The following is a 27,698-nucleotide window of genomic DNA, read 5'->3' on the forward strand; positions in this document are numbered from 1 at the left end:
GATGCTGATAGGTGAAGAATAACTTTTTTTTGTAGCTCATCGTTCTTCACTAATTCTAAAAAATAATGATGTTTGTTTTCTATTTCAACAAGTATACATTAGTCAGACCTACACATTTTGTCTTCATGTGTTTGTAGAGCAAAAGTTCACAGACCAAAAAAAGTCTAAAAGAGGGTTTGCAAAAGAAAGTCAACATTTAACTTTGCAGCAAACTATTGATGAAAAAGGAGATTCAAGTTGTTTATCATAATTTTTTCATATGAATGGAAACGTTTATGCAAGTCGTGGGAAAGTGCACATTTGTATCTAAATCAACAATCCTCTCACACTGGAAAAAAGACCTGGATGAATGTTAGCTAATTGAAAAGTGTCTGTTTATTTAAAGAATATGATGCAAAACTACAATAATAATTGTCCAGGACCACACTTGGTGAAACAATCAACAGCATAAATTTCAGGATGTTTACACAGTCACTCCAACTTGGACACATTTTGCAAAAACAAGCAGCAACTAATCATTACTTACTAATGAGTGCACTTGTTTCGTTTGAACACTGCATCACTTAATTGACCTCGAATAATACAGTAACAAAACTTCCACTGGATAACTTTTTCTATATTTTGGATAATTTTCTAAATATTTCAAAAGCTCAAAATGTTGAAGTCAGTAATGTACTTCAGTAACCTGATTCAGGTTGTGCAGAGACATTTCATGTTTATGTATCTGTTAAGGGCTTTAATGCACAAACGGCTGTATACAGACGTGCTCCGCTCATTAAATGCCAGTCTTGGTTCACACAGAGCACTGGGTTTTAAAATAAAGTGAAACCAGCAAAAAAAAAAACTGCATTTAAAAGCTAAATTTGACAAGAGCAAGTGCACATTTAAATATAGCAAAGGCAGCTAAAGTGATACAAACAATTTGCTGAACATTGAAAATGAATATGCTGAACCTCTTACAGAGGCTTATAATGGTTTAGCCTTTTCTTGGTTATTAATTTGTGGCCCCATCATTCCTGATTGTAACCGATCCCTCTGAGAAACAGAAACGCTGCTTTCTTTGGAATGTACTGCATCTCAAAACTCAGTCAAGGACACTATGTGCGGCCAAAACGGCCTTAGAAAAGTAAGTTCATTTGTTCGCATTTTAAAGAAATCTTCACAATCCTTCATGTCCGACAAAAAGTACATAAAATACTATAAATAAATGATGTAATAAATATCCCCTTAATCATTACCATAAAACAAAATAAATCACTCTAAAATGGTCATTTCCACAAAAATAAAATGGATTTAAAACTTGAAGACAATCAGCAGTGTAGTTGATTTTACTTGCATTGATTGTCGTCGTAAATTTGCCAGCGAGAATATCAAACTCAATGTAAACAGCATGTCAGAAAGCCTCTACAATAGTGACGCTGAACTGGCCGGACAATCGAAGCTGCGAAGGCGGATTCATGCAGCATCACAGTGAGAGCACAACTGTGGTCTTATTCATGAGGAACCTCATTGAATTTGGGCTTTGACACAGATCCTGCTCGTCTACAGGCACTGAGGTAAAGCGAGGCCTGAGACGCTCAAACCATCTCCTCCTCGCAGTGAGCGTCTCCCACCAGCAGAGAGTGCTTGTCGGGCTCGCTGAGGGCCATGCTGTTCATGGAGTGTTTGTCGGAGCGGAGCGAGTTGATGGAGGCCCGGCTGTAGTTGACGATGCGGTCGAGCAGGCTGAGTTTGGGTGAGGACCGACGCAGCTCTCCCATGCCGATGTGAACGCTGACATCCGATAGGCTGCCATGCTTTCTCGCCTCACCCAGTCGTCTTTCCAGCTTCTCAGCGGTGGGTTTAGTGTAACTGCGGAAACAGGAAATGAGTGTCATATTATCTTAAAGAGGCCTTTTGTTACACCTTTTTACAAAGTCTTGATTTTGTTTTTGGGCTCTACTAGAATACGTTTTCATGCTTGAATATTTAAAACTCACATTATTTTCACATATTTTACATTGTCACAGCACCTCTCTTCCCAGTCTGTCAGTAACGCTCTGTTTAGTTTCTGTCTCTGTGAAGCCCCTCCTTCAAAACAGCATAATGTGCTCTGATTGGTCGGCTGGATCATTGGTCAGCGGCTTCAAGCGTGTTTCAGAAATGTCTACTACTAACTCAACTCAACCAGGCCTCACCTATGGGATCAATTTCCCGCCTAAAGTATTGCAGCCGCGGATCAAAAAATAATAAATATTACAATACAATATTGTAAAGTTAAATTAAACTGTCGTCTTCCCCTGTATAAGTAAGCATCAGTAGCCACGAGTCGCACTGGTGTGACGTCAACTCCCCTCTTCGATTGATTGGCTAGAGGAGTAGCTGTCGATCTAGAACTAGTGGACCAATGGTGACACTTAAGCCCGCCCTAATTTACATGAAACTGGAACTGCAACATTTGGGAAAGCAAGCGCAGAACATAGAAAGAAGAGCGAAGAGAAAAACAGCACAAGCGTACAGAAGAGTAAAATATGAGCAGAAAATGCAAGAGAACACAAAGTACAGAGTAATAAAACCAAGGAAAACATACTTTTTAAGAAAGCATGACCATAAGTTTAAGTTTTGTGCGCGTTTAAAGTTTTTATTCATGCTTGTTATTTCTTGATTCACGCTTATTATATTTTGATCCGTGACCACGTTGTTTACTATTCTGATAATTTTGCATTATTTTTTTCAGTTTGTGCAATATATTTTTACATGTGTTTTTAAATTTTTGATTCACGCTTATTATTTTTTGATCCGTGGCTGCAACACTTTAGGCGGGAAATTGATCCCATACTCACCCCCTATATTTTGCATGTGCCTTGGGCTGGAATTATTTAAATGAGGAATATTGTGACGTGTTCCTGGAAGAAAACTCAAGACTACAATCGAGGCGTCGAGGCAATCGAGTTCAAGAAACAGTGCCGACTGATATAGAGAATAGCTCCCTTTGGAGTGACTGTTTTTTCTAACTTTGCAGACCCTTTCATGCTCAAACAGCATTACACACTAGAGAAAGTTGAAAATCTAAAAAAAAGCATAATAGATCCTCTCTAAAATATCTAAAAAAGAAAAACACCAAAAATACTGCTGATTAAAGCAAGACACCCCAGGAAAATTGGGTAATTATTATTATTTTTTTTAAAACAGACATCACCATACTTACCCAGTTGACTGATTACATTAAGAATCGCAAACATTGTTTGTATTACAAGTTTTCTGAAATGTTATGTTTTTTGAATATGCAAATGAGGCATTATCTTAATAAATACGCACTAGTTTGCATACATTTCCAGAACAGAAATCTGAACATTGAGTAAAGTTAGGTTAAAACTTGGTTTTATTCTTTTTACATACTAGAGTTAAAGGTTTTTACAGAGGGAATTTTTGATATCCCTTCTCATCACTCCATATATCTGGAGTGATAAAACTGTCAACAGACAAGCAGCAATCAGGCAAATTATATATGAACAAAACCCTCTGTAAAAGCCTTCGGAATATAGATGGGAATAAAACTGTAAAGTTTGGTGCAAGCGCTACCGAGGTTAACACTGCATGTGAAAATTGTGTGCATGTAAAAAAAGTTTTTGCCTGTAGTGTCTTGCCTTAAAATTGCATCAAAATAATCAGCCCTGTTAGTAATGTTTAAAACATGTTACAAAATTAACCTAGTTTACAGTCTGGTGTTAATATCTGAGAGGTTTACCATTTCAGTAGAAGCGAGGACAGCACTACAGACACCGATGAGGCAGCCATAGCAGCAGAGCCCATCCAGGGCTGCAGCACCAAACCCACAGGCATAAACACACCTGCAAACAAATCAATAATACACACTTACACACCTGCTATTAAGATGCGTTTTGGTTAATCGGATCACAGGTGGACGACGCTAAATACAGGTGTAAACTGGCTTGTCCACTTTCAGAGGTAGTTGAAAACGCATTAGACCGGATTGCTTTCATAGTGTAAACGCTCATGTGGTCGAATGCGTTCAAACAGCCACAAAAGACCGTCTACTGACCTATTGCTTAAACATTATGGGAAGTGCGCTAGACAGACAGGATTTAAACTTTGTCAGCGAAAGACCCAAGTTTGGGTTTAAGACAAAAAACGCACAATGTTCTCTCTCACCATTCCTGATTTCTAACACACACTCACAGCGTTCGGTGGAGTCTTGCGGCTGTCAGAGCAGAAACAAAAGCTGATGCTCTATGTATACTTTTCCGTCATCTCTGGCCGCGTTCTTATGTAAATTGTGCACGCTTATTTTGTCCATTAGATCAAAAAAAGTCCATACATTTACCCGCCCATAGACCTTCACCTCAAAGAAATCTTTTCCTTTTTTGTGAGACCTACTTGGTATGTTTGATAAACTATTATCTAACATAATATTAACCTACAATGAAAAGTAGCTAGATTTAAACACATCAAATGTCTACAAACTAACACTTGTACAATATTACTACAGTATGCTAAGAATATTAGCATATTAGAATATTAGTATCATCAAAGAATCGTTTCCACACAAAAAAAAGCAGCAGCACAAGTGTTTTCCACACTGATGATAATAATCAGAAATGTTTCTTGCGCATCAAATCATCATATTAGAATGATTTCTGAAGGATCATGTGACACTGAAGACTGGAGTAATGATGCTGAAAATTCAGCTTTGATCACAGGAATACATTACATTTAAAAACAAAATTCAAATAGAAAACAGTTATCTTAAATTTATAATAATATTTCACATATTACTGTTTTTACTGTATTTTTTTTTATCAAATAAATGCAGCCTTGGTGAGGAGAAGATAATTCTTTTAAAATCTTACCGACCCCAAACTTTTGAATAGTGGTGTAAAACAAATAGAAAAAACTGCTAATTTAATCGTTTAATTTAATTCAACACAATCAACATTTTCTGAAGATTAACAGAAAATGCTAAAACAAAATACTCACACCATTTGCTGACTTCATTTATGAGCGTTTCAGGCCCTGTTTTGTACACTATTTGAGGAAAGTGCCAATAATACTGAAATACTTGTTTTATCTAGTAGTCTTGTATGGTTTAGTTGCTCTTACCTGCAGCAATGGGAATCCCCACAAGATTGTAGATTAGCGCAAATACAAAGTTGATTCTGATTCTTTTTACGGTCTTCTTAGAAAGGTCGATACTCGCAACAACATCAAGAAGATCATTCTGTTTCAAACAAAGATTTGGCAAAATTAATCACAAAGCCTTCAGTTGAATGCACAATATAGGTAACAAACAATATAATGGTAACACTTTACAATAAGGTTCTTTAGTAAACATTAGTTAATGTATTAACTAACATGAACTAACCATGAGGAATACATTTGTTACTGTATTTGTTAACATTAGTAAAAAAAAAAAAAAAAAAAAAGCTGTTCATTGTTTGTTCATGTTAGTGCATTAACTAATGTTAACAAGATTTTAATAATGTATTAGTAAATGTTGAAATTAACATTAACAAAGATGAATAAATGCTGTATAAGTGCAGTTCATTATTAGTTCATGTAACTCATGTTAACTAATGAACCTTATTGTAAAGTGTTACCAATATAATGTCAAGATATGTAATCAGGCCATAAGTGTTCATACCCTGATAAGCACCACGTCGGCAGCCTCGATAGCAACATCTGTGCCCGTGCCTATTGCAATGCCAACGTCTGCCATGGCCAGTGCGGGGGAGTCATTCACTCCGTCGCCCACCATGGCCACGCGTTTTCCCGCCTGCTGGAGCTGCTTCACTTTCGCCACTTTGTGAGAAGGCAAGACCTCTGCGAACACCTTCTTGATGCCCACCTGTAGCAAAAAAACGCTGCTAAAATTCGCTGCTGCATGTGTACGATTATTATTCGAGGGAACATGAAAGTGTCCTTTACTTGGGCCGCGATAGCTCGAGCTGTTTTGCTGTTGTCCCCAGTCATCAGCACGACCTCCAGCCCCATTGCTGTAAGTGTGTGGACAGCCAGCTCGGCCTCAGGCTTCACGGTGTCCGCTATGGCCACCATGGCACAAAGCTCATCTGAGAATAAAACAGAACAGCACACATCCTCAAAATAAACACTGAGCACTATTTAACAGTTACTTTTATTTGTTTATTATGTAGTTATATTCAGTTATTATCCTCCATTCCAATTAAAAACCACATTAAATGGCGTAACAAACATTTGTTTCTCTTGTGTTGACATATTATCTGTTGTAAATGGAAGATGTAAAACAACTAACAGCCTTTAAATTAGGCCACAGCCTGTGAAAACTACAGCATGTGCCTGTTCCAGGGACAAAAATAACCCGGTCTCACTCACTGTCCACAGCCACCAGCACTGCAGTGCGTCCTCTCTTCTCATGCTCCATCATGGCTTCATCAACATCTCCTCGCACCTGCAGCGCGTTCCTCCTCATCCACTCTCTGTTCCCGATCAGCACTGTGTACGAGGACGTCTGCACTACAGCTGAAACAGACAAAATACCCTTACCAGACCATTCAAAGCCAAGACTCTTGTAATTAAACTCTATATATGGAAAACGCCATATATAAGGAAACGCGCATGCACACACAACATGTCAGTGTCTTTGTGAGTGAAGTTCAAAGCCTAGTTTACATAATAAATAATAGTTTAGCATCCAAATTCATTGCGAATATAGAAACATTTGAATTCGCGCCAAATGAGTGAGGTTGTCTACGTGAGCCCAATGCCGGTTTCTGTTTCAGTTGCGCTTTAAATTAATTCGTTTTGGCTTGCCAGTAAGTATATCTACTTAAAATTTCCATTCTTGCTGTTACTATTAATTTTAGAGGATTTGTTGTGGACTGAGAGGAACTAAAATAGCTTATAGCTATGTTTATAATGTTTGTATACATTTCGCTTTATTTACCAGTACTTTACATTATTGCTGAATGTAATAATAAAATGCGACTTATCTGCTTTTTTCCCTGTCAAAAATGCAATTTTATGTGTAGCATATTTTTTAACCATGCAGCAAATGTTTTAAAATATCTTGAAAAGTTACTTTTTAGACCATTTAACTGATTCTTACTGTCGGTTGATGGTTAACCAGTTAATTATGAGCATCCCTACGGTCATGTGACACTCACCGAGTGGCTGTGGGTCCATGATGAGCGGGTGTTCATTGCTGTGGGCTCTGGTATCGCTGATCTGAATCAGGACAGCGTTACGCTGGTTCTCCTCACTGTCACTGTCCTCTCTCTTCAGCAAGTTCTCTGTGTTGCTGACCAGACACCTGATCCCACAACCTGGCACAGCTTGAAAATCTGTACAGGTGCCAAGAGACTCCGTACCCAAGTCCTGAACACAGAAGAGCCATTGTGAATCCAAATGCCAAATAAAGACTCGTGCAATTCAGAGGAGCGTTTGAGCATCAATATGAGAACCGTTTATACTTAATGTAATTACCCCAACACAAGCTGTAGGCTACTTTGAAGGAAGACTACAAAAAAATGTCATTGTGAAATATTATTACACTTTAAAAGAACTGTTTTGTTTTTTTATATATATATTGTCAAATGTAATTTATTCCTGTGATCAAAGCTGAATTTTCAGCATCATTACTCCAGTCTTAAGTGTCACATGATCCTTCAGATATCATTCAAATATGATGATCTGCTGCTCAAGAAACATTATTATCAATGTACTGCCTCATATTTTTGTGAAAACTGTGATACAATTTTTTTCAGGCTTCTTTAAATAGAAATTTCAAAAGAAAAGCATTTATTTGAAATAGAAATATTTCGTAACATGTCTTTACTGTCACTTTTGATCAATTGAATGCATTCTTGCTGAAAAAAGTATTAATTTCTTAAAACATTTATTTCTCTTACTGACTGACCTTTTCAAGGATAGTGTAAATCGGTTTAAATATATAACTTTTTATATATTTATAAACTTACAATATATAAACTTTTGGTATGTTTCACATCTAATGCAGACACACTTCGGTAATGACAATTATGGCTTAAAAATGTACTGTAATTTTTAAATAAAAAGATCAATAAAATGTGCTTATAAAGCCACAGAAAAGAAAATATTTTATTATTAACAGTAAAGTTCATATCATTTGACAACAGTTTGAAAATTAAAATGATCTTCATATGTCATAGTTTTACATACATAGCTATATGATTTTATTAACTGACTATAATACAAATTAAATTGTTTAAAAAAAAGTATTAATGGCTTTTCTGTTTTCGTAAATGATGCTGTACAACCATTGCATATTATTATATTTTAATTTAATGTCTAACTTAATGTAACTTATAAACCCCACCACAGGCTGTAAGTAACGCAACATCACGCCAGTAAGTCAAACGGACCTGTTTGCAATATTTGGTGATGGCAGAACCCAGCGGATGTTCACTGTTATTCTCAGCGGTGCCAATGATCGCCAACAGTCTGGAGCGTGGCATCCGATTCCCTTCTGCCAGCATCTTCACCTGGACCACTTTGGGAGCTCCATATGTAATGGTGCCGGTTTTATCAAACACCACAGACTGAATCTAAAAGCGCAGACAGATTTTAAAAAAAAATGGTCTTCTTCCGCAACTACTTTAGCTTAAAATCTCTAGCCCGGAGCATCTCTGACCTTGTGTGCCATCTCTAACGGCTCTCCTCCCTTGATGAGGATCCCATTCTGAGCTCCCACCCCTGTTCCCACCATTACCGCTGTGGGGGTGGCGAGACCCAGCGAGCAGGGGCAGGCGATGCACAGGACAGTGATGGAGGCCTGGAAGGCGAAGCGGATGATGGTCTCTACCTTTGAGATGTTCTTATCATAACCCTGCAGAGAGAGACATTCATCATTTCAATGTGTTCAGAGAGAAAGTGTAAACCTGGCCTAGTTTAAAAGGACCTGAACCCTCCAGTATGAATATTTTAAAAGGGACACATCACGGAAAACAGGATTTTTCTTGCTCTACTGAAATAAAAAAGTTGGTTACACTTTGTTTTAAGGTGTCATTGTTAGTGTAAATATATATTTAAGTACTGAGTAATATTAAGCAATTACATGTACTTACTATTCACCTTATTCCGCCCCGCCCACTTTTACTTCTGTCCAGTACTTCCGTTGTAAACCAACTTCCGGTTTAGCGGACCCTCATTCAATTTCGAGGAGAACTGCAGAGAAGTCTCACTGATAAAATGTCACATAAGATAAGCTAATTTGTGCCAAATGTGCTATGTACGTGTGTACCAACAGCACAGCAATGCACTGTTTCTCGGGGTAATTTTTAAACGACTTTTAGGTGTTTATATGACCCGTCTGCCTGTCTGATCGCAGCCCGGCCGATGTGTAGTGTTTAGCCTACATTAGCCACAAACATCTAATGTTGTAATGGTCTCACTACAGGACACATACGCATGCTATACCTTGTTTGAAAGCTATGGTCCTCTAGAATTCAGTCGCTGGATTTATTTTACAGCCATTACTTGTGTTAGAGATCAAACCATAAGAAATTGCAGCTAGCAGTTAGCTAAGCTAACGTTACCCTCTTGTTCATCTAGTTGAGGCTCTACTTTCTTTCTACACCAGTTCGTGTCTATTTTTTTCTCATCTGTTGGCTATACACTGCAAATGTATCTGGTGATTAAGCAAACAAACTGTGGTGTAATAATGTTTCAAACTTTACATGTAGTAGTGTTTGTGCACATCTTCATAACTAAGTAATAGCTATTAGAAAGACACAGCTATTAAATAATTTGATTGTGGCATTGTTTCAAAAGCTTCAAGTGAAATGTACTTTAGTACGTTGCAGCAGTTGTTAATAACCATAGGCCAACGCATTTGGCTATAATATTATAGTCTATATCTACTTATATCAAGACAGATAACAGATTGGACCAGGGCAAACAAAGCGCTAAGTAGCTAAACCAGGAAGTGAGATTACGCGGATGGCGCCACCCAGTGCTACTTCCGGAATAAGGTGAATAGGGTTAGGGTAGGATTAGGATTTGGTTGAAGGTTATTTGCATGTAATTATGCATAATTTACTGTTATTACTATGGTAAGTACATGTAACATATGTAACAAGGACATTGTAAAATAAAGTGTTACCAAAAAGTTCAATGTACCATGTCAACACAAATATTCACAAAACAAAGCTTATTGAAACCTAAAGAAACCTTGGCTTACATTATAAGTGGACTTTAGAGAAAAAATGTAATTAAAAATTAAAATGATGGCATTCTGGAAGGATTTGAGGAACCACAGAAGAACACGAATGTACAGAGACGGGTTTCACTCACAGGGAAATACTTTTCCACGAGTGGAAAGTTCACAAAGCCGATCAGAATCCAGACTACGAGAGTCAGGAAGGAGATCCCAACGATGAACGGGACAAAGTAGCCGCTGATCTTATCTGCAAACTGCTGGATGGGAGCCTGATCGGAAAGTTTAAAAAAGGTTATATAGGCCAAAGCTGATGCAGTATACTGGATTAAAAACACACACACTAACAGTCAAACGTCAATGAATTTGTTTCTCTCGATATTAAACAATCATGAGAGCACCATAGCGTAGGCGTTTGTGTTGACAGCAGATGTTGTTGCATGAACGCGCATTGGAGATTAATATTTTTTTAAATAAAGTGGTAAATTATGTGGGGTTTTTTGTGCAAACAAAGCACTCGTGTTAAAATTTAGGTTAAACCGCTGGAGTCACATGGATTACTTTAATGATGTCTACCTTTACTACCTTTCTTGGGTTTGAAAGTGGTAGTTGCGTTAACTGTCAATGGAGGGACAGAAATCTCTCAGGTTTCATTAAAAATATCTTCATTTGTGTTCAGAAGATGAACGAATGTCTTACAGATTTGGAACGACATGAGGGTGAGTAATTAATGACATAATTTTCATTTTTGGGTGAACTATCCCTTTAAAGCTTATGCTAAAATGTTTTGTACCAAAAAAAGAATTTTGAATAGTGTAACATTTTGGTTACTAATAATAATATTTATACTTCCATCTGTGATATTTCATATTTTTTACTGCATTATTGTTTTGTTTTTTCCACAATAATAGTAAGTATGTCCAAACTTTAGACTGGCTGTGTATATTGGAAAATAGGGATTAGCAATAAATTAATACATACTCTACAGTAAAAGTTTGGCAAGATTTTAAAATATTTTTGAAAGAATTATCTTCTCACCAAGGCTGCATTTATCACAAATAAAACCGTAATATTTTCAAATATCATTATAATTAAACTGTTCTATTTGAGTATATTTTCAAATGTAGTTTATTGTAATTTAATTTGTAATTTAAAATCCTGTGATAGCAAAACTGAATCTTCAGAATCATTAGGCCATCAAGGGCCATTCACAGAGAAAACACAGAGAAAACACCGGTTGCGACAGCTTCGCTCTCTATTATGAGCACGCTTGTCATGCATCTACAAATTAAAATAAAAAATCTGAGTATGCAAAAGATGTGACGTGAACAGCCCCTTACTCCAGTCTTCAGTGTCACATGATCCTTCAGAAATCATTCTAATATGATGATTTGCTGCTCAAGAAACATTTCTTATTATTAACAATGTTAAAAACAGTTGTGCTGCTTCATATTTTTGTGGAAACTTTTAGAAATTTCGCTGAACTTAACTATTATTGTATACTTTTCTCTTTTAAATTTTTTTTTTTTTTTTTATAATAATAAATAAAAATCATCAAACTGTTGAACGGTAGACTACACTGCATATCCTTGGTCCTGTTTTTATTATTAGACATTTAATTTATTTTTATTGGTTATTATTAAATATTTATTTAATGTTTTTATTATTTTTAAATTTAATAATTTAATGTTTTTATTTTTATTACTGATTCTGTCAGAATAGTAGTGACAGACAGACAGATTCAAGTATATAGTTAACAACAGACAGACAGACAGACAGACAGATAGATAATATAAAGGAACAAAAATAGGACGCATTGATCTGTGATAATCTGAAGAATCAGAAGCTGTTATCATCAAAAGACATGATATGACAGCAGAAGCCGAGCTGACAGTCGCACCTTTGAAGTCTGTGCTTCCTCCACCAGTTTGACGATCTGAGAGAGGGTGGTGTCTGTGCCCACATGAGTGGCTTTGATCAGCAGAGAGCCGTTCTGATTGATAGAGCCAGCGATAACGGTGCTCCCCAGCTTCTTAGTGACAGGCATGGCTTCACCTACAACACAAGACACACATCATTAGACCACCACAGTGCAGTGACTGCACAAATTGGAAAATGAAGGGAAGAAACATTACACTGAAATATCTGGATTGCTTGGCCATTGCTATGTGGTTACTTACTGGCCCAAGTCAAAAGAGCAAACCATCGTATGCAAATCTGATCATTAGCCCTGATCAAGGCTCGACTCCCTCAAAAGCCTATGGGAATTTAATTATCCACTGAGATGTCTGAGAGCACACTGAAGATCAGGGATTTAAAACGTATTGAATACCAGAAAAACAAAACACATTCAAAATAACGTTGATGTAAATTAAGTAAGAAACATTTAGAGTTAGTTCACTCAAGAATAAAAGTTATATCATCATTTACTCAGCCTCATGTCATTCCAAACCCATTAGACTTTCATTCATCTGACAAACCTCACCGGTTCTTGCGGAAGCTCAAACATGCTGCGTGACGCGATAATGAATCTCATTGGTTATCGCAAGTCAAGCAAGCATGTCTGAGCTTCCGTTTACCAAATTTGAACGAAATCTGTTCATACTATAAAGTGATTGTGTTTCTTCAGAAGACTAGGATTAAACCAATCATTCATATTGATTTATTTTAACAACTCTTTATTTTACAAACTCTTATACGAGTTTTAGGCAAATAGACTTTCAGTGGTGGGACAGAAATCTCTCAGATTTCATTAAAAATATCTTCAATTATGTTCTAAAGATGAACGGAAGTCTTTCGGGTTTAGAACGACATGAGGGTGAGTAATTAATGACAGAATTTTTTTTTAGGTGAACTATCCCTTTAAGGTTCAACACATTATTTCTTCAAAAAAGCACATTTTTGACATTACGCTATTTTGTAGAAAAAGGCAGATGTTCTTGCCTCCATTGTTCCAAAAATCTTGCACTTCCTTTTCAAATCATACTAGATAAAATTAACATCGAATTTTCTAATGCCAGTGGCTCTAGAGATGATCTCATTGAAGTAGAAAGGCAACATAGAAATACATTTTAACATTCAACAAATAATTCTCATAAAAATGTTAATGCTGCTAATATCATTTAGAGTGAAAAACTTCACAAAATGCAAAAGAGATTTATTTTTACTAGTGGCCTCAGACTTTTGGACGTCACTGTATATGGAATACACAACAATCATCCTGTTAGTAAGGAGAAAATTGTCCTGCCGAACCCGTAATGAGAGACTCGTCTGCCATGGAGTGTCCTTCAATTACTCGGCCATCCACTGGAAACTTCCCTCCAGGCACAACCTTCACAACATCTCCTCTCTGCACCAGCTCAACATCCACCTGCTCCTCACTGAGAGAGAGAGAGAGAGAGAGAGAGAGAGAGAGAGAGAGAGAGAGAGAGAGTGAGAGTGAGAGTGAGAGTGAGAGTGAGAGTGAGAGAGAGAGAGAGAGAGAGAGAGAGAGAGAGAGAGAGAGAGAGAGAGAGAGAGAGAGAGATAACACAAGGTCATATGTGGAAGAAAGTCAGCTGTAATTTCTGTTGAAAGGAAACACAAACTACACAGCACAGGAGTCGCACAAACCTTAACACAGACATATCATCATTCAGTGTAACAACAGTGGCCTCTGTCGCCTGTAAAGACATCAGCTTGGACAGAGCCTCAGAAGTCTTACTCTGCGATTAAAGACAAAACCACATCAACATTAGTGCAGAACAATGCAGGAAAATAAAGTGCCCCATTATGCTATTTAAAAGGTTCCTAATTTTGTTATGGAGGTCTCCCACAATAGGTTTACATGCATCCAAGGTAAAAAAAACACTATAATTTTCTCATAATATACATTGCAGCATCACGTCTTTTCTCACATACCCCTTTTTCCACCAAGGCAGTGCTGGTGCCAGTTCGGAGCCGGTGCCTACTCTCGCGAACCAGTTCTTTGTGTTTCGACAGCCAAAGAACCGGTTCTCGGCCAGGAAAATTGGTTCCAAAGCGGCACCAACTCTTTGCTGGACTAGAACCGTTCTTTTATCACGTCATGCTTACGTCGGGGGCTGGGGGCGGGGTTATTGTCGAACTTCTTCTCGAACGTAACCTCCGTCTATAGTAATCCAGATGTGCAGCACAAATGTGTTCTAAACGTCTTCTTCTGACCCAATATAGGATCGCAAAGCCAGGAGAAACATTTGCAGAAAGACGATGTAGTCCACCATTGTAATTGTTATGCTTGAAGTTGGCACAAGCATTTCTGGGAAAGCTAAGACGTATGGCAACGTACACAGTGACGTAACGTTGTTGTTCACTGGGCTCTCTGGTCAGTGGAAAAACAAACAGGTTCTGAGAAGGTTTGCAAGTTGAACCAACTTTGAACCAGCACCAGTTCCGAAACCAGTTCTTTTTTGGTGGAAAAGGGGTAACAGTGTCTAAAACTGTTCGATAAGGGATTTAATCTCTCTGAACCACTTCTTTCCGAGAGCCTACTCTGCTCTGATTGGTCAGACGGCCCAAACAGCATCTTCTCGACATGTCGACAACACAAACTAAACTCTTCCAGGCCTCAGCTTCAACTACAGTGTTTGATGGTTAAAGTAGACATTGTTTGTAGGCAGCCAATGAAGACCATAGGCTGGCATTATGTAAACTTGTTACAAACCTACAGTTTCAAGCAGGAAGTAAGACTGGAATTCCTGACAACTTGTTTCAGGCAATTTAGAATCAGTTCTTTCTTCTGGGAGACAGTAACTCCACTTATCCACTTTGAGCTTTGAAACTTTGCAGACCTTTTACATTCACAAACTACATGAAATGTGATATCCAAAAAGCGTAATAGGGGCACTTTCAGAGATAATATTACAAGCAGGAAGACGAATAACTTGTGTAACTGGAAAAGCTTGTTCACCTTTGCTATTTGCTCCAGCCACCTGCCCAGCGAGATGAAAACAAACAGCATGGGTGGAGTATCAAAGAAGGTGATGGGGTTCACCTTTGCCCTCTCTATCATGGCAACCAGAAGAATCACCAAAGAGTACGTGAATGCGATCGTTGTTGCCAGTACAATCAGCACATCCATATTGGCCGTCCGGTGCTTGACAGCTTTGTAGGCTTGACAGTAGAAATACCGCCCACCGATAAACTGCAGAGAGAAAAAACAGATACCATTCAGTAAAAGTATTTGCATATTTAAGGTAGACAAAGAATTTAAATATAGAAAGTGAGACATTTTCCTCTCACAGTACATTGATAAAAGTCAAACTGGCTGGTAACCAACCTGCACAGGGACACAAAAGAGGAATGAGATCAGGTTCATGATGGAGAGGCCTGGCAGAAGCTGTTTCTCCAGGAACATGGTGGAGTGGTACTTCTCTCTGTCATCGAATGTGATGTTATGGTGGTGGGACATGTCCATCATGTGATCCATGATCATCATATAGATCATCATGCCCATAACAGGCACACAGAAAAACAAACTGATGAGGAACGATCTTTTCCACCTAGGAGAAAACAGCAAAACTTATGCACACAGGTCAAAAGAAAGACATTAGTTGTGTTCCTTCAAGAGGTAATGGACATCAAGGCAAAAAAAAAGAAAACTCAAAGCAACAAAGAGGGTTATGTTGAAATTCCATGATTCTTATTTTAGGTAATCCTGTTTTAAAGTGCCCCCTATATGCTTTTTCAGATATTACCTTTCACGTAGTGTGTTATTATGTAGCTGTTTGTGAATATAAAAGGTCTGCAAAGTTTCAAAGATCAAAGAGTTATTGTCTCCCAAAAGAAAGAACCGAGTCTAAACTGTCTGACAACAAACTTCCTGCTCTAAACTACATAGGTTTGTAACACATTTGCATAATGCCAGCCTATTGGCTGCCCGTGAACAGCATCTACTCTGACCCTCAAACACTGTAGTTGTAGCTGAGACTGTAAGAGTGTGGTTTGTGTTGTCGACATGTCGAGAAGACGCTGTTTTCAATGCTGCGAATACAAATCCACTTTGCAGCACTTCCAAAGGTTGAGGAATGGATGTAGGCTGGAACTGATACGGTAAAACCGGCGCCATTGTTACAGTTTGTATCACTGTGTATCAAGTACTGAGGAAGATCCGGAGCTGAACTTCAGATATGGTAATGAGTGTTTCATTTCCGGCACATGCTGTAAGTGGTTGACTAATCACAACAGACTGGGCCATCTGACCAATCAGAGCAGAGTAGGGTCTCGGGAAGGAAGGGGTTTACATAATTTATTGAACCGTTTCAGACACTGTGAGAAAAGAGGTGATGCTGCAATGTATATTATGATCAAATTAAACTGCTTGTTGACCTTTGATGCTTCTTGTAGGAAACCTCCAAAACAAAATTAGGAACCTTTAAAATAGCATAATAGGGGCACTTTAAAAACAGATTTTTATCATTTACTTACTGTTGGATCTCCCGGCTGTGATCCAAGTGACTTCCAGGACGATCTTTCTTCACTAGAGAGGCTGTAAATCCCATGTTCTGTTCATCAAAAATAGGGAAGTTCATGTAAGAACATGCTACAAAACAAATTTCTTGGTTCCCCACAATATTATTTATAGCTCTCTACAATATTATTTATAGCTCTGTTCCTAAACATGATAAACAGACACTGAACTTAATAAGTGACTGATTCAGAACGGCAACTCAAAACAGGGCTCCTTATGTAAAACAAACAATTGACTCACAGTAGAGTTTTTGTTAGCAAACTGCTAAACTAAAATGCTGTCTATGTAGGCAGCTCACTAGGTTTTGGAACAAAGCTTAACGTACATCTGAACATATTTATTCACATGAAAATGAATGTGAATTCACCTGGATCCATCTGATTACATCTCGAGGGCCGGTCACTTCTGGGTCATATTTGATGTGGGCTTTATTAGTTGCCAGGGCAACTGAAGCATAAAGGATGCCCTTATGCTTCATCAAGTTAGACTCAATTTTGTGAACACAGGAGGCACATGTCATCCCTCTGACCTGATGAAAAGAGACACGATGTCCACAAACTTTTGTTGATAGAAAAATTGGTCAAAAATCAACAATAGGACCTGCTAACATACCACAAGCTCCAGGGTTCCATCGGAGCCGTCGTAATTCTCCATGACTGTGGCAGTGAAGCCGAGCTCTCGGATAAACTCTGCTATTCTCTGAGGATCAATGATCGAGGAGCTGTATCGAACCTCGGCTTTACTGGCCATCAGTGCAACCAAAACGGAGTGTACACCTGTGGAAGAAAGACAATGGCAAATTAATTACAACCACACTTATATATTCATAGACCCTTTGCATATCTAGCAATCTACCAATTAATATGACATTTGCTCTGTTGCTTTTTGTAACAGAGATACAGATTCTGTTTGATCAATTTTACACACCATCACTGTGTGTAAATATAATCTAGCATTATTTTGATTTGGATTACCATGCTCATTCTTGAGGTTCCTCTCAATGTTGGCCACGCAGGAGGCACAGGTCATTCCTCCAATCTGGATGAAACATTTGGAAATAGTGTTTGTTGAAGGTTCAGCATCACTCTCTGCTTCAATCTCTTTCACAGCTGACCAGACTGGAGATAATGATAAGCTGCGGACAGACGGCGCTGGTGGCGATGGGCTTTTAACCGCTGAAGGCACCAATGAATTTGTCTCTGTAAAAATGGCAGAACAAAGTTAAAAGTGACCTGGTTTCAGTGGAAATGGCAATTTAGGACATAGGAAAAGTAATCAGACAACAGTTTAGTTGGTTATATAGATGCTGTGCGTGTGTGATATTGCCCTGCCTTCTTAAATTTAAAGAACTCCCTCAGTGATCATATACAGTTAGGGCAAAGGCAAACTATACAGCTTTGCAAAGTACAGTCAAATGCTAACAGAACAACACAAATGTTCAAATATTGTTATTGGGTGAATCAAAAAACCTGTCAAGAACATATGTGGCTTATATTTCACCACCACATAATTAAAAAAAAAAAAAAAAAAAAAAAAGTTCACCTAGAAGAACTATTATGGCATTCTTACCAATTCTTATTACTGAAACACTAATATATACATTTACACATCATTGTAGTATTTACTGTACTGCCTTTAGTTTATGCAGATTTGATTTCATCATGATGACTTGCATTTCTGTAACTTGTAACAAACCCCCAAAATAAAACATGAAATACACATGAAAAACACATGAAATACACATTCCCAGTATTGGGAAATGGGAAGGAAATGTGCTTCACTGTAATGACAATAGAGTGACAATGCCAGAAAATCTTAAAATCCCTAAACTAGACTTTACTCTCTGTGTGTCATTTTGTTCTGTGTGGTGAAATATTACCAGGACATGAAATTCACCAGATGTTCTGTACCTTTTTTCTTTTTTTTTTGAGGGGGCACCAGTGGCAGTCATGGCTCAAATATGGTAAACGTAATCGCAAATGTACTTGCCTGACACACAAAAGCAAACCTCATTGGTTCTCACGCATCAAGCAAGCATGTTTGAGCTTCAGTGTTTGCCATATTTGATGAGCTCTATGTACAGTATGTGCGTTGATCAATTTGTATATATGTGAATATAAACCTAAATTTAATCTGTTCATCATATGAAGTGATTATGGATTTCTTTATGATGTCCTTATGAAGACATTGAAGCATCAATGTTTTAGTGGAATGCATTTCAATGGAGGGAAAGAAATCTTTTTAAACGGATTACATTAAAAAATATCTTCGTTTGTGTTTCAATGATGAAAAAAATCACATGGGTTTGACAGAATTTACATTTTTGGGTGAACTAACCCTTTTTTACCCACAATATTCATTCTACTTAATTACCAGACAGACACTTATTTGGAAGTTGCATTCAAAATCCACCTGGTTCAAAACCGACTGGGTTTGATGCCTCAGATTCACCAAGTTATTCTCCAATCTTACAATTCAGGTTTGTTATATGAAGTGCTGCATCAGAGGTATTTAAGACAAAAAAGCACCATAAATGGGACAATGTAAAACTGTTAACCAGCCTACTGTATAACTGTCAGTAGTGAAGGCATACAGAATATTTACCAGGCAGAAAAGCATCAAAGCCCATGTCCTCTATGGATTCTCTCAGCTCTTCAGGGGAAGTCACTAAAGGGTCATACTCAAAAGTTCCCTGATGATTGGCTAGTGACACTTGGGCTGATCTCACTCCTTTCTTCTGGGAGATCATGCCCTCGATGGACTGAACACAGGAGCCGCAGGTCATGCCCTCAATGTGGATCTCTGCTACTGATACCAGAGGCTGGAGGAAGCTTGGCTCTGGGGAAGTTGGGATAATAGCTTTAAAATTCCCTGGAGGAAGGACCTCAATGGCTTTCTGTAGCTCCACTGCTGAAACTTGTTTTGGGTTGTGCTGAATTGAAGCTTGCCTGTTCTCCAAGGACACAACAACGGAACTCACTCCAGGCAGCTTGGATATATTGTCCTGAATATTTACCACACAAGACTTGCAGTGCATTCCTGTAACCTGAATCAGTGTAGTGATCGTGGAGTCCGTGGACGGTTCAGAAACCTTCTCCTCAGGAGAGGAGGCAGTCTTTTTGGGAGAGCTGAGCAAACGTTCTACTTCACTAGCCGAAAGTTTTAACTGCCGAGGTTTGGCCTTAACAATGGCTTTGAAACCAGCCACCTCGATCTGTTTCACAATCTCATCCACCGTGGTGACATAAGGCAGGTAAAGTACAGTGGCTTCCTGGGAATCTAGAGAGACTGAAAAAAAGCATGGACAAAACCAAAATCAATACTCAGGAAGAATATGTTTACACTCATCTTAAAGGTGCAGTAAGCAATTTCTGAAATACACTGTTGAAAGTGGATCGGACACCACACCAAACATGGCTACAATCAGCAGTAGGGGGCGTATACACTCATGATGGGGGAGGAGAGAGAGTGAGCAAGAGGGAGATTTGAAGAAAGACCGTAGAAAGAGAGATGGCTGAGAGACATTACAAAAGAGAAAAGCTCAGAGGAATATCACTGGAAAAAGAAGGGCTATGATCAGGCAAGAGCTTTAGGATCCACGTTAATATTAGAAAAGATTTCCAGAGCTGGAGAGACATAAGCAGGAAGGCCTGAAAATGGACACAGAGGTTGCTTTGTTTCTGCTCCATACGTGAGTAACATGGTTTTGAGTGTGTGCTGCTGGCGACTAACAACAAACTCTTGCTTGGATACTTGTGTACTGTATGTAAATTTGTTGATCTTCCTTGTCGTTCATTTGTCATCTTCTCTTTATTTTTTGCTGAGCTTTAATTTGCTTTGCTTCAGCTACGATAAAAGGACATCCACTCTTGCATTGCGTGTTCGTGTATTTTGAGGGAGGAGCAACGAAGGGAGGGGTGTGTTTGTTTGGGTTGATTTCAAATATCAACAGTGTTCAGCAATGATTCTCAGAAATCACTTACTGCGCCTTTAAATAATTTTTGTTTATGTATTGCTGACTGACAACAATGGCCTTTGAATTTATACTGACACCTATCGGTGTGGAATGGATACAACATAGGGCTGATAAAAACAGGTTTTCCAAAACTTACTGACTCTGAATATTTGAAAAGGTTTTAATTATTTTATTTTACAGTGCATGCCTTAGAAATAATAATAATAATATTTTATTATTATTATTATTATATAATATCTCTTAGAGTTGTCGGGCATGAGGAATCTCAAACTGCAGAGTATAAGCTAATAATAATACTTTGTCTATGGTCAAAAGTAAATGAAATTAGAAATTGGTAAAAATTGTATGCCCTTAATGTTGGGGCAATTTTTCCCTGTGGTATCAAAAAAGCCTTTGAATAACGATATTTTCAAGGTATTATCAAAGTTAGAAATTCCAGTATCATGACAACATTAGTGTAGCATGACAAAGTAACTTTTCGGTCACTGGTGACATAAAAAATGTCCAATAGAAATCATACTTGTCACTTATCTATGCCGGCATATTTATTTTAAAATGGTCTGATAATAGAGTTAAAGGATTATAAAGTTCTACTCAGCTGGTCACGTGATCTCAACATGGCAGACCCACCATAAATTGGAGAACGTAACCATGTAAAACAATGAAAAACAGGGGGCGACCCATCTTATGTAGTATAAACTTCTAGAGGACTGTACACTGTCACTGTCTAGCATAATTTAAACATTTGTCCAAAGTACTATGATTTATGTAGGGATAAAATATTTTCAGTGGAAAAAAAACTTGTGCATCTTTAAGCAAGATATGAGAAAGTGGAGATCATCTTCATTATGTAAACCTAAATGTATAGATTGTGTAAGATCTGATTTCTTATCAACAGTTACTGACAGCACAAGGTCAATGAGTTTAAACTTCATTTTACCATGTAAACTTAATGCATGACACGATTCACCAGTAAATGTTAAAGTTCAATGGAGATTGTTTTACTCAAGCAAAGGTAAATGTCAAAGGTACCTTTAATCTTCTCAACCCCTTTTAACTTCCCAATCTTGCCCTCGATGGTTGTAGTGCAGGACAGACAAACCATTCCTTCAATACGCATTTTCACCGCCTCTACCCCGCTGGAGCTGCGAGAAGTCGGCCCTTCATGTGGACTGAGCGCTGGGCCGCAAGCAGCATCAGGAGCCAGGAAGCGCATCACTTCCCCGAGCCGCTCCACGCTGATCAGAGACGGGACAAACGTGACAGCCAGGCTTTGGTTATCAGCACTCTCTTGTGTCTCAAGCACCCCTTTCGCCTGGGCCAGTGCGCTCCGCGCCTGTTGGACAGAGTCTGTGCTACAGCCTGCTTTGCTGAATACTTTGGTTTCTGTTTGAACTGGTGTTGACGTAGCGTTTGCCAGGTTGGACTCAAAGCCCATATCTTCAATGGCCTCTGCTAAGGATTCTGGACTATGGCGAGTGTGGTCATATGTCACAGTTGCGTTGCTCAGCTCCAGAGACACCTGTGGCACAAAAAAGATCATAACGTGCTAATCTGTCCTCAATTACAGTACATTTAGTCAAATTGCCCAATAAAAGCCATACAGTTACTCGTAGAACACCATTGTTCCAGTAACTATAAATGGCACACATGCCTTGGTTGCACAACACCTCATTTTCCAGCAGATAGTTGCAGTCCTGGATGCTGACTGTTTATTACAGATTCCAGCTGTACTGAAATGGTTGATATGTATGATTGTTCAGATAGCTACTATGTGAATCACTCAACAGCACCCATAGAGGCCGACAATTAATATAAATTACTTTCTTGAGAACTTTTCCAGCAAGCTAGGAAGCTGAGATTTGGACATGTTCAATGTAGAGCAGTAAAAAATGAGCAGTAAAAAAGACTTTCAAAAACAATAAAAAAAAAATTGTATGGAACGCCAGTTAATGTTTCTAACAAACTTGTTATGATACATTTCTGAGTATGAGCTTCTGTTATATGTAGTCTTAACCCACATTTAGTGAAAAATAGCTATTGTTTAATTGCTTTAAGCATGTGCTTTGCTGATCATCGCATAACGATAAAGCCAATGTGATCCCTCAGGCAGCTCACACTGATGATTCACTCATATCATCACATGACCCTTAAACCCTGAAATCCTCATGAAGAGACAACAGGAAGTTTGTTTCGCACAATAGGCACAAATCTACTCCTAGTTGCTTTTTTTGTGCTCAGTATATTGACCGCTTGCTTAGACAGAGCCATATTGTTTGCTTCTGTGTGTAACAAAGACATTTATAGTATTTGGCATTTGACAGTACTGGTCAATACTAATACCACCAGTTTGCTTTTCAAAGGTTAAAATGGCATCTTAGACAAACAAAGGATTAGATTATCTGCTTATTTGACCCATGTCTGCAGGGTAACTGTGTTTTAAGGGAAAGGGCAGGACGAATTACAACAATTAGGCTGTGTCTCTAAGTTCAACATACGAGTGGCTTTCCTCAATTACATGACAGTTGCTGGAGGGAAGGCTCTGGTAAATATTATTACCACCATATATTGCGGTCAGATTGCTCTGTCAGCCACCCAGAGAGGCCCTCTCATACAATGATTCATGGAAAAAGGACACCTGGAAATTTAATCAGTGGCTTAGCTAGATTTATATGTGTTTGTTTAGGGATAAAGAATGACATTTACATTGATTATCATTATAAAAAGCCCATAAGCTGGAAAGGTACATAATCATCATCGAACTGATCATACTGTATGGTTGGACTTGTAATGAGTTCAGAGATATATACAATCAATGAAGTTGGATATGATAATAGTGATCTATAAAAATTGTTTATTAAAAGTTGTCAGGGTGGCTGACAACCATTATATTGATAGAAGACAAAACAGAGTAAAGTATTATAACAAATTACTACTCATTTCCATTTTAATATTGTAAAATGTAATTTATTGCAGTGATCAAATCTGTATTTTTAGCATCATCAGTCTTCAGTGTCACATGATCCTCCAGAAATCATTCTAATATGATGATCTCATACGCAAGAAACATTTCTTATTATTATCAATGTTGAAAACATTTAAGTCATTTTAAATCATAAAAATAAAATATAATGTAAAATATTTCACAATATTATAGTTTTACTGTATTTTTGATCAACAAACACACATAATACAGACATTACAAGACATATTTGACTTAATGTTAATTCACTAAAAGAAAATGCTTATAGACTGTTGGTATATTTTGAAACTCACACAAGGAAGAGTTAACTCTTTTGTTAATCGACCAAGAATTGCAACAATTCATAATTCATAAAAAAATGATATAAAGATAATAACAGAGGTAATCACATTTACACTCACTCATTATTGTGTTTGTTTGACATGGTGGCATTAAAGTCACTCTCACCTGTATATGAATGACACCTGGCAGACCCCCAATCCGGCCCTCGATGGACTGAACACAGGAGCCGCAGGTCATGCCCTCGACCCCCAGAGTCACACGACACAGTTTAGTGCTCAACGCCATTCCTCCTCTGGAACAGAAGAGGAAACAGGGCATGTACAAATGAGTAGGCAAAAATAACATGCAAGCGTCAATCACTGGACAGTGGACACACAAGCAGCTTCCTGACCCACAAGAGCAAACATCAGTCATTCCCATGCTTGCAAACACTTTAGACAACAAACAGTGAAGCAAATACGACCAAACTCAGTGATTCTGCTGGCCAGTTTTACTGGATGTTTGGAATGCAAAAGCAAACTATGAAAAACAATTACATGTTAGGGCTGTCAAATCGATTAATCACGATTAATCGCATCTAACATAAAAGTTTGTGTATGTGTATATATATGTCTGTGTGTGTATACAGTATATGTGTATATACACAGTGACACATATATTATATAAACACAAACTTCTATGTTAGATGCTATTCATCGATTTGACAGCCCTAATGAAAATATAAAACAAGATATTTTCAAGGTACCATCTACGTACTTTTTGCTAGTCTTAAACATAACCCGTTAACAAGACTTTAATAAAAGTCTCATAAAACAGACTTAGCTTTCTTTATAAAGAACAATTAACACACTAAACACCCACTGAATGTTACTGACATACATTTCAATTAGATTCGAGTTAAAGCCTCACTTCCAGAAGTTCCAGGAGATATTATATGCTAATGTGTGAACGTGACTAAGGCAACGTACAACAGAATAAATCAATATTACACCATTCTTATTCCACAAGCATGAGGTGCTATCTATTAAAACAAGACTTCTAAATCATAAACAAAACTCCAAATAAACTATATTTTATATTTTATCTCACTTGATGACATTAGATGATCTAGGAAACATTCGAATTAGCATTTACTGAAACACAATAAGGTTTAATTTGTTTAAACTTAGTTAACTAAGTTACATTAGTCAACATGTCCCTCGTTTGAGCTCTCTGTCCCGAAGCTAACATAAACAGCAGACGTGAAGAGCACAACACAGCTTGATTTCTTTACCTTTCATGCGAAGTGATGATCCAGAGTCACTGGAACAGCAGGTTTAATCCTCACAGGACTTGAATAGGGAAGTTTTACTGTCACTTTCCCACTGACAGCAGTTAGCTGGCTAACATATACTTTCCCTAATCTCTAGCAGCCTTGAGCACCTCACGTCCTCAGAACATGCCCACATCGAACAAAACACAACACTAACATGTGTGATGAGTGACTAAACACAGCAGGAGAGTGTGTCCTGCTGGATATTGTTAAATCCATGCGGGATATTGGGCTATCATCATCCGGGCGCGCGGACCGCAAATCTTTCCCAGTGTGTTCGAGGACATCAACAGCCGCAGGAACTGCGCAGACGTTCAAGACGTCGTGGCAGGTTCAAGAGCTTCAGTAGTGCGTAGTCTTGGAGCTAACGTTACGCTCAGCACGCATGAGAACTTTGTAGGAGGTTCGCGTCGTCCACGTTAAGGCAAGCTCACACTCAGTCACACTGCACGACTTTGGGCTGGATTTTGCTGTTACGGGCCGCTTTCCAAGGTGTGTAACAAAGCCTAGTGATGTTACGTTTGACACCAAAGCTTCGAGGCACGCAACACAATCGGGAAGCCCCCCCCGTTTGCGTGTATTGGTTTCACAGAGTCACGTGATCGACGACAGACTGCTCAGTCACGTGAGCAATTCGCTTTGAGTGTTCGGACACCAGGTGCCAGTTGCATAAACTATGTTGACTGTGTATTTAGAACTATTTCGACCAAGAAGTAAACAGTCTTACTTTTCCTATTCAAATTAGACCAATGCAGCTTTTTTTATGTAACTTACTTTAAAGAGTTAGGACCGTTTGGACCAGTCTTGAAGAAAAAAATCGACTAAGCAGTTTATGCAACCGGCCCCCAATCACACACACAAACAATCACTTGCTTGAATTTCTATTTATAATAATTTTATTAGGAGGGATGTGCCTCAGATTCACTGTTTAGTTCAATTTCATAATGGCAGGCTACATTTCTTTTCTGTGAAGACACAAGTGATGTTTAATGCCACAAACTGTATGCTTTGCATGTGTTTAACAACTCTAATCTTTGTGCATATTGTGTATTTGTTTTACAGTCATAGTAAAAAATACTATGGAAGTCAATGGTGCCCCACAACTGTTTGGTAACAAACATTCTTCAACATATCTTCCAACACATTCCTGCCTTAAGACCTTTGATTATCATCATTAGGGCCATAGTCAACATATGTATGTGTATAGTTTTATTACTTAAGGTATGTTTACAACAACACATCAATGCACAGTGATGACTTTTTAATAAAGTTATGTTTATTTATAGTATTTAATGTTATGAATTTGTGTATTCTGTTCATATTTATATAGGTTTTGAATTTAATATTTGTAATTTACACTTGTGTAGTTTTAAATGTAGTGTTAATTTTGAATTTTTGTGTGCATGTATACATTTTACGTGTCTACTCTGTACATTTTTGTGGTTTTAATATAGGTTTTTAACGTGTATTGTTCGTACACATTTGCATAGGTTTTGAATTTATTATGTGTGTTGTATTTACACTTGTGTATTTTGAATGTATGTACACAATTATGTATATTTAGGCTGTAAATGCTAGACTCCCCAATATTTAGTGTTGTAATAAATATATTTGTTAAAACATATGTGTTGTTTTATACAAATACAATCTGTATTTGAAAACAAAGTGTATTTAATTTATTAAAATAATGCCATAAATAAAAAAAACTCAGATGTTGGGTTACGTTACTGAGGATACATAGGATGCGCGCGCTCTGGTGCAGTGGAGTTGTCGCGCGCGAGTCTGATCCATCCTGTTCTCTCGCGCTCACGTGCCAGCGGTCTCCCAGTTCAGAGAGCTGTGGGAGCAACAGAGAATCATACACACAGTCACAGATTGTGCAAATTGCAAGTAAAACTTCACAGCATAGTAAATAATGTTTTTTGGGATGGTATGCCTGATGAGGAAGCTTGGAACAATAGGCTAAGTATCTTATTCGTAGACGACTACAGCGATATGGTTTCCTCGTTGGCTTGAACATATCAGTATGTTGCTGAGATTTGGGGTCTGTATCTATGTGTCTATAAAAGGCGTGGGCTGTAGCCATATACAAGGTAGGATATATAGAGAGAAATCATATCTTAGAAAACATTGATCTGTGACCAATATGACATACTAACTCTATTTTAATGTATTGGTTGTTTAGTTTTAGTATGCCCAGTAGGCTTTGTACAGTGTATATCATATAATACACAGTGTGCAATCAAAACGTCTGACCCACTAGTGAAAATGCCTACTGTTGCATTATTTTTTTTAAAAGTTTCATTACAAATTATATTGTAAGCATATCAATTTGTTTAAAAAGTTTACTTGAAAAAAATAATTAGTCAAAAATCTGGGAATTTCTTAGTATTTTGTATCAGCTTGAGCTGCAAAATCATGTTCTTGTGTTGCAGTGGAAGAAAGATCATCTGACCTTTTGAATTCACATAGTAAATGTCATATTTG

General features: G+C 37.9%; 1 protein-coding gene across 1 annotated transcript; it reads right to left on the bottom strand.

Annotated features, from left to right (window-relative positions):
• Positions 1–352: 352 nt before the first annotated feature.
• On the bottom strand, positions 353–25,801 carry atp7a (ATPase copper transporting alpha). The gene is made up of 23 exons (XM_084132809.1): positions 25,173–25,801; positions 24,065–24,191; positions 21,667–22,156; positions 19,263–19,946; positions 17,633–17,857; positions 17,271–17,434; positions 17,026–17,187; positions 16,616–16,692; positions 15,468–15,690; positions 15,099–15,332; positions 13,784–13,875; positions 13,424–13,551; positions 12,072–12,226; positions 10,309–10,443; positions 8,648–8,842; positions 8,379–8,561; positions 7,143–7,353; positions 6,352–6,498; positions 5,926–6,068; positions 5,642–5,845; positions 5,101–5,218; positions 3,728–3,830; positions 353–1,851 (listed from the first exon to the last, which is right to left on the bottom strand). The coding sequence occupies exons 2-23, from the start codon at positions 24,182–24,184 to the stop codon at positions 1,578–1,580; spliced, it is 4,467 nt and encodes a 1,488-aa protein (XP_083988935.1). The 5' UTR covers positions 24,185–24,191; positions 25,173–25,801; the 3' UTR covers positions 353–1,577.
• Positions 25,802–27,698: the final 1,897 nt, after the last annotated feature.

This window comes from Abramis brama, assembly GCF_963993115.1.
Source record: "Abramis brama genome assembly, chromosome: 13".
Classification (NCBI taxonomy): Eukaryota; Metazoa; Chordata; class Actinopteri; order Cypriniformes; family Leuciscidae; genus Abramis; species Abramis brama.

Coding starts and splice junctions, on each gene's coding strand:
- atp7a (XM_084132809.1), bottom strand. CDS start 24,184: ATGGCGTTGAGCACTAAACTGTGTCGTGTGACTCTGGGGGTCGAGGGC. Junction 7,354..8,378: donor TCACCAAATATTGCAAACAG/GTCCGTTTGACT, acceptor TTCTGTGTTCAG/GACTTGGGTACGGAGTCTCT. Junction 3,831..5,100: donor GGGGATTCCCATTGCTGCAG/GTAAGAGCAACT, acceptor ATTTGTTTGCAG/GTGTGTTTATGCCTGTGGGT.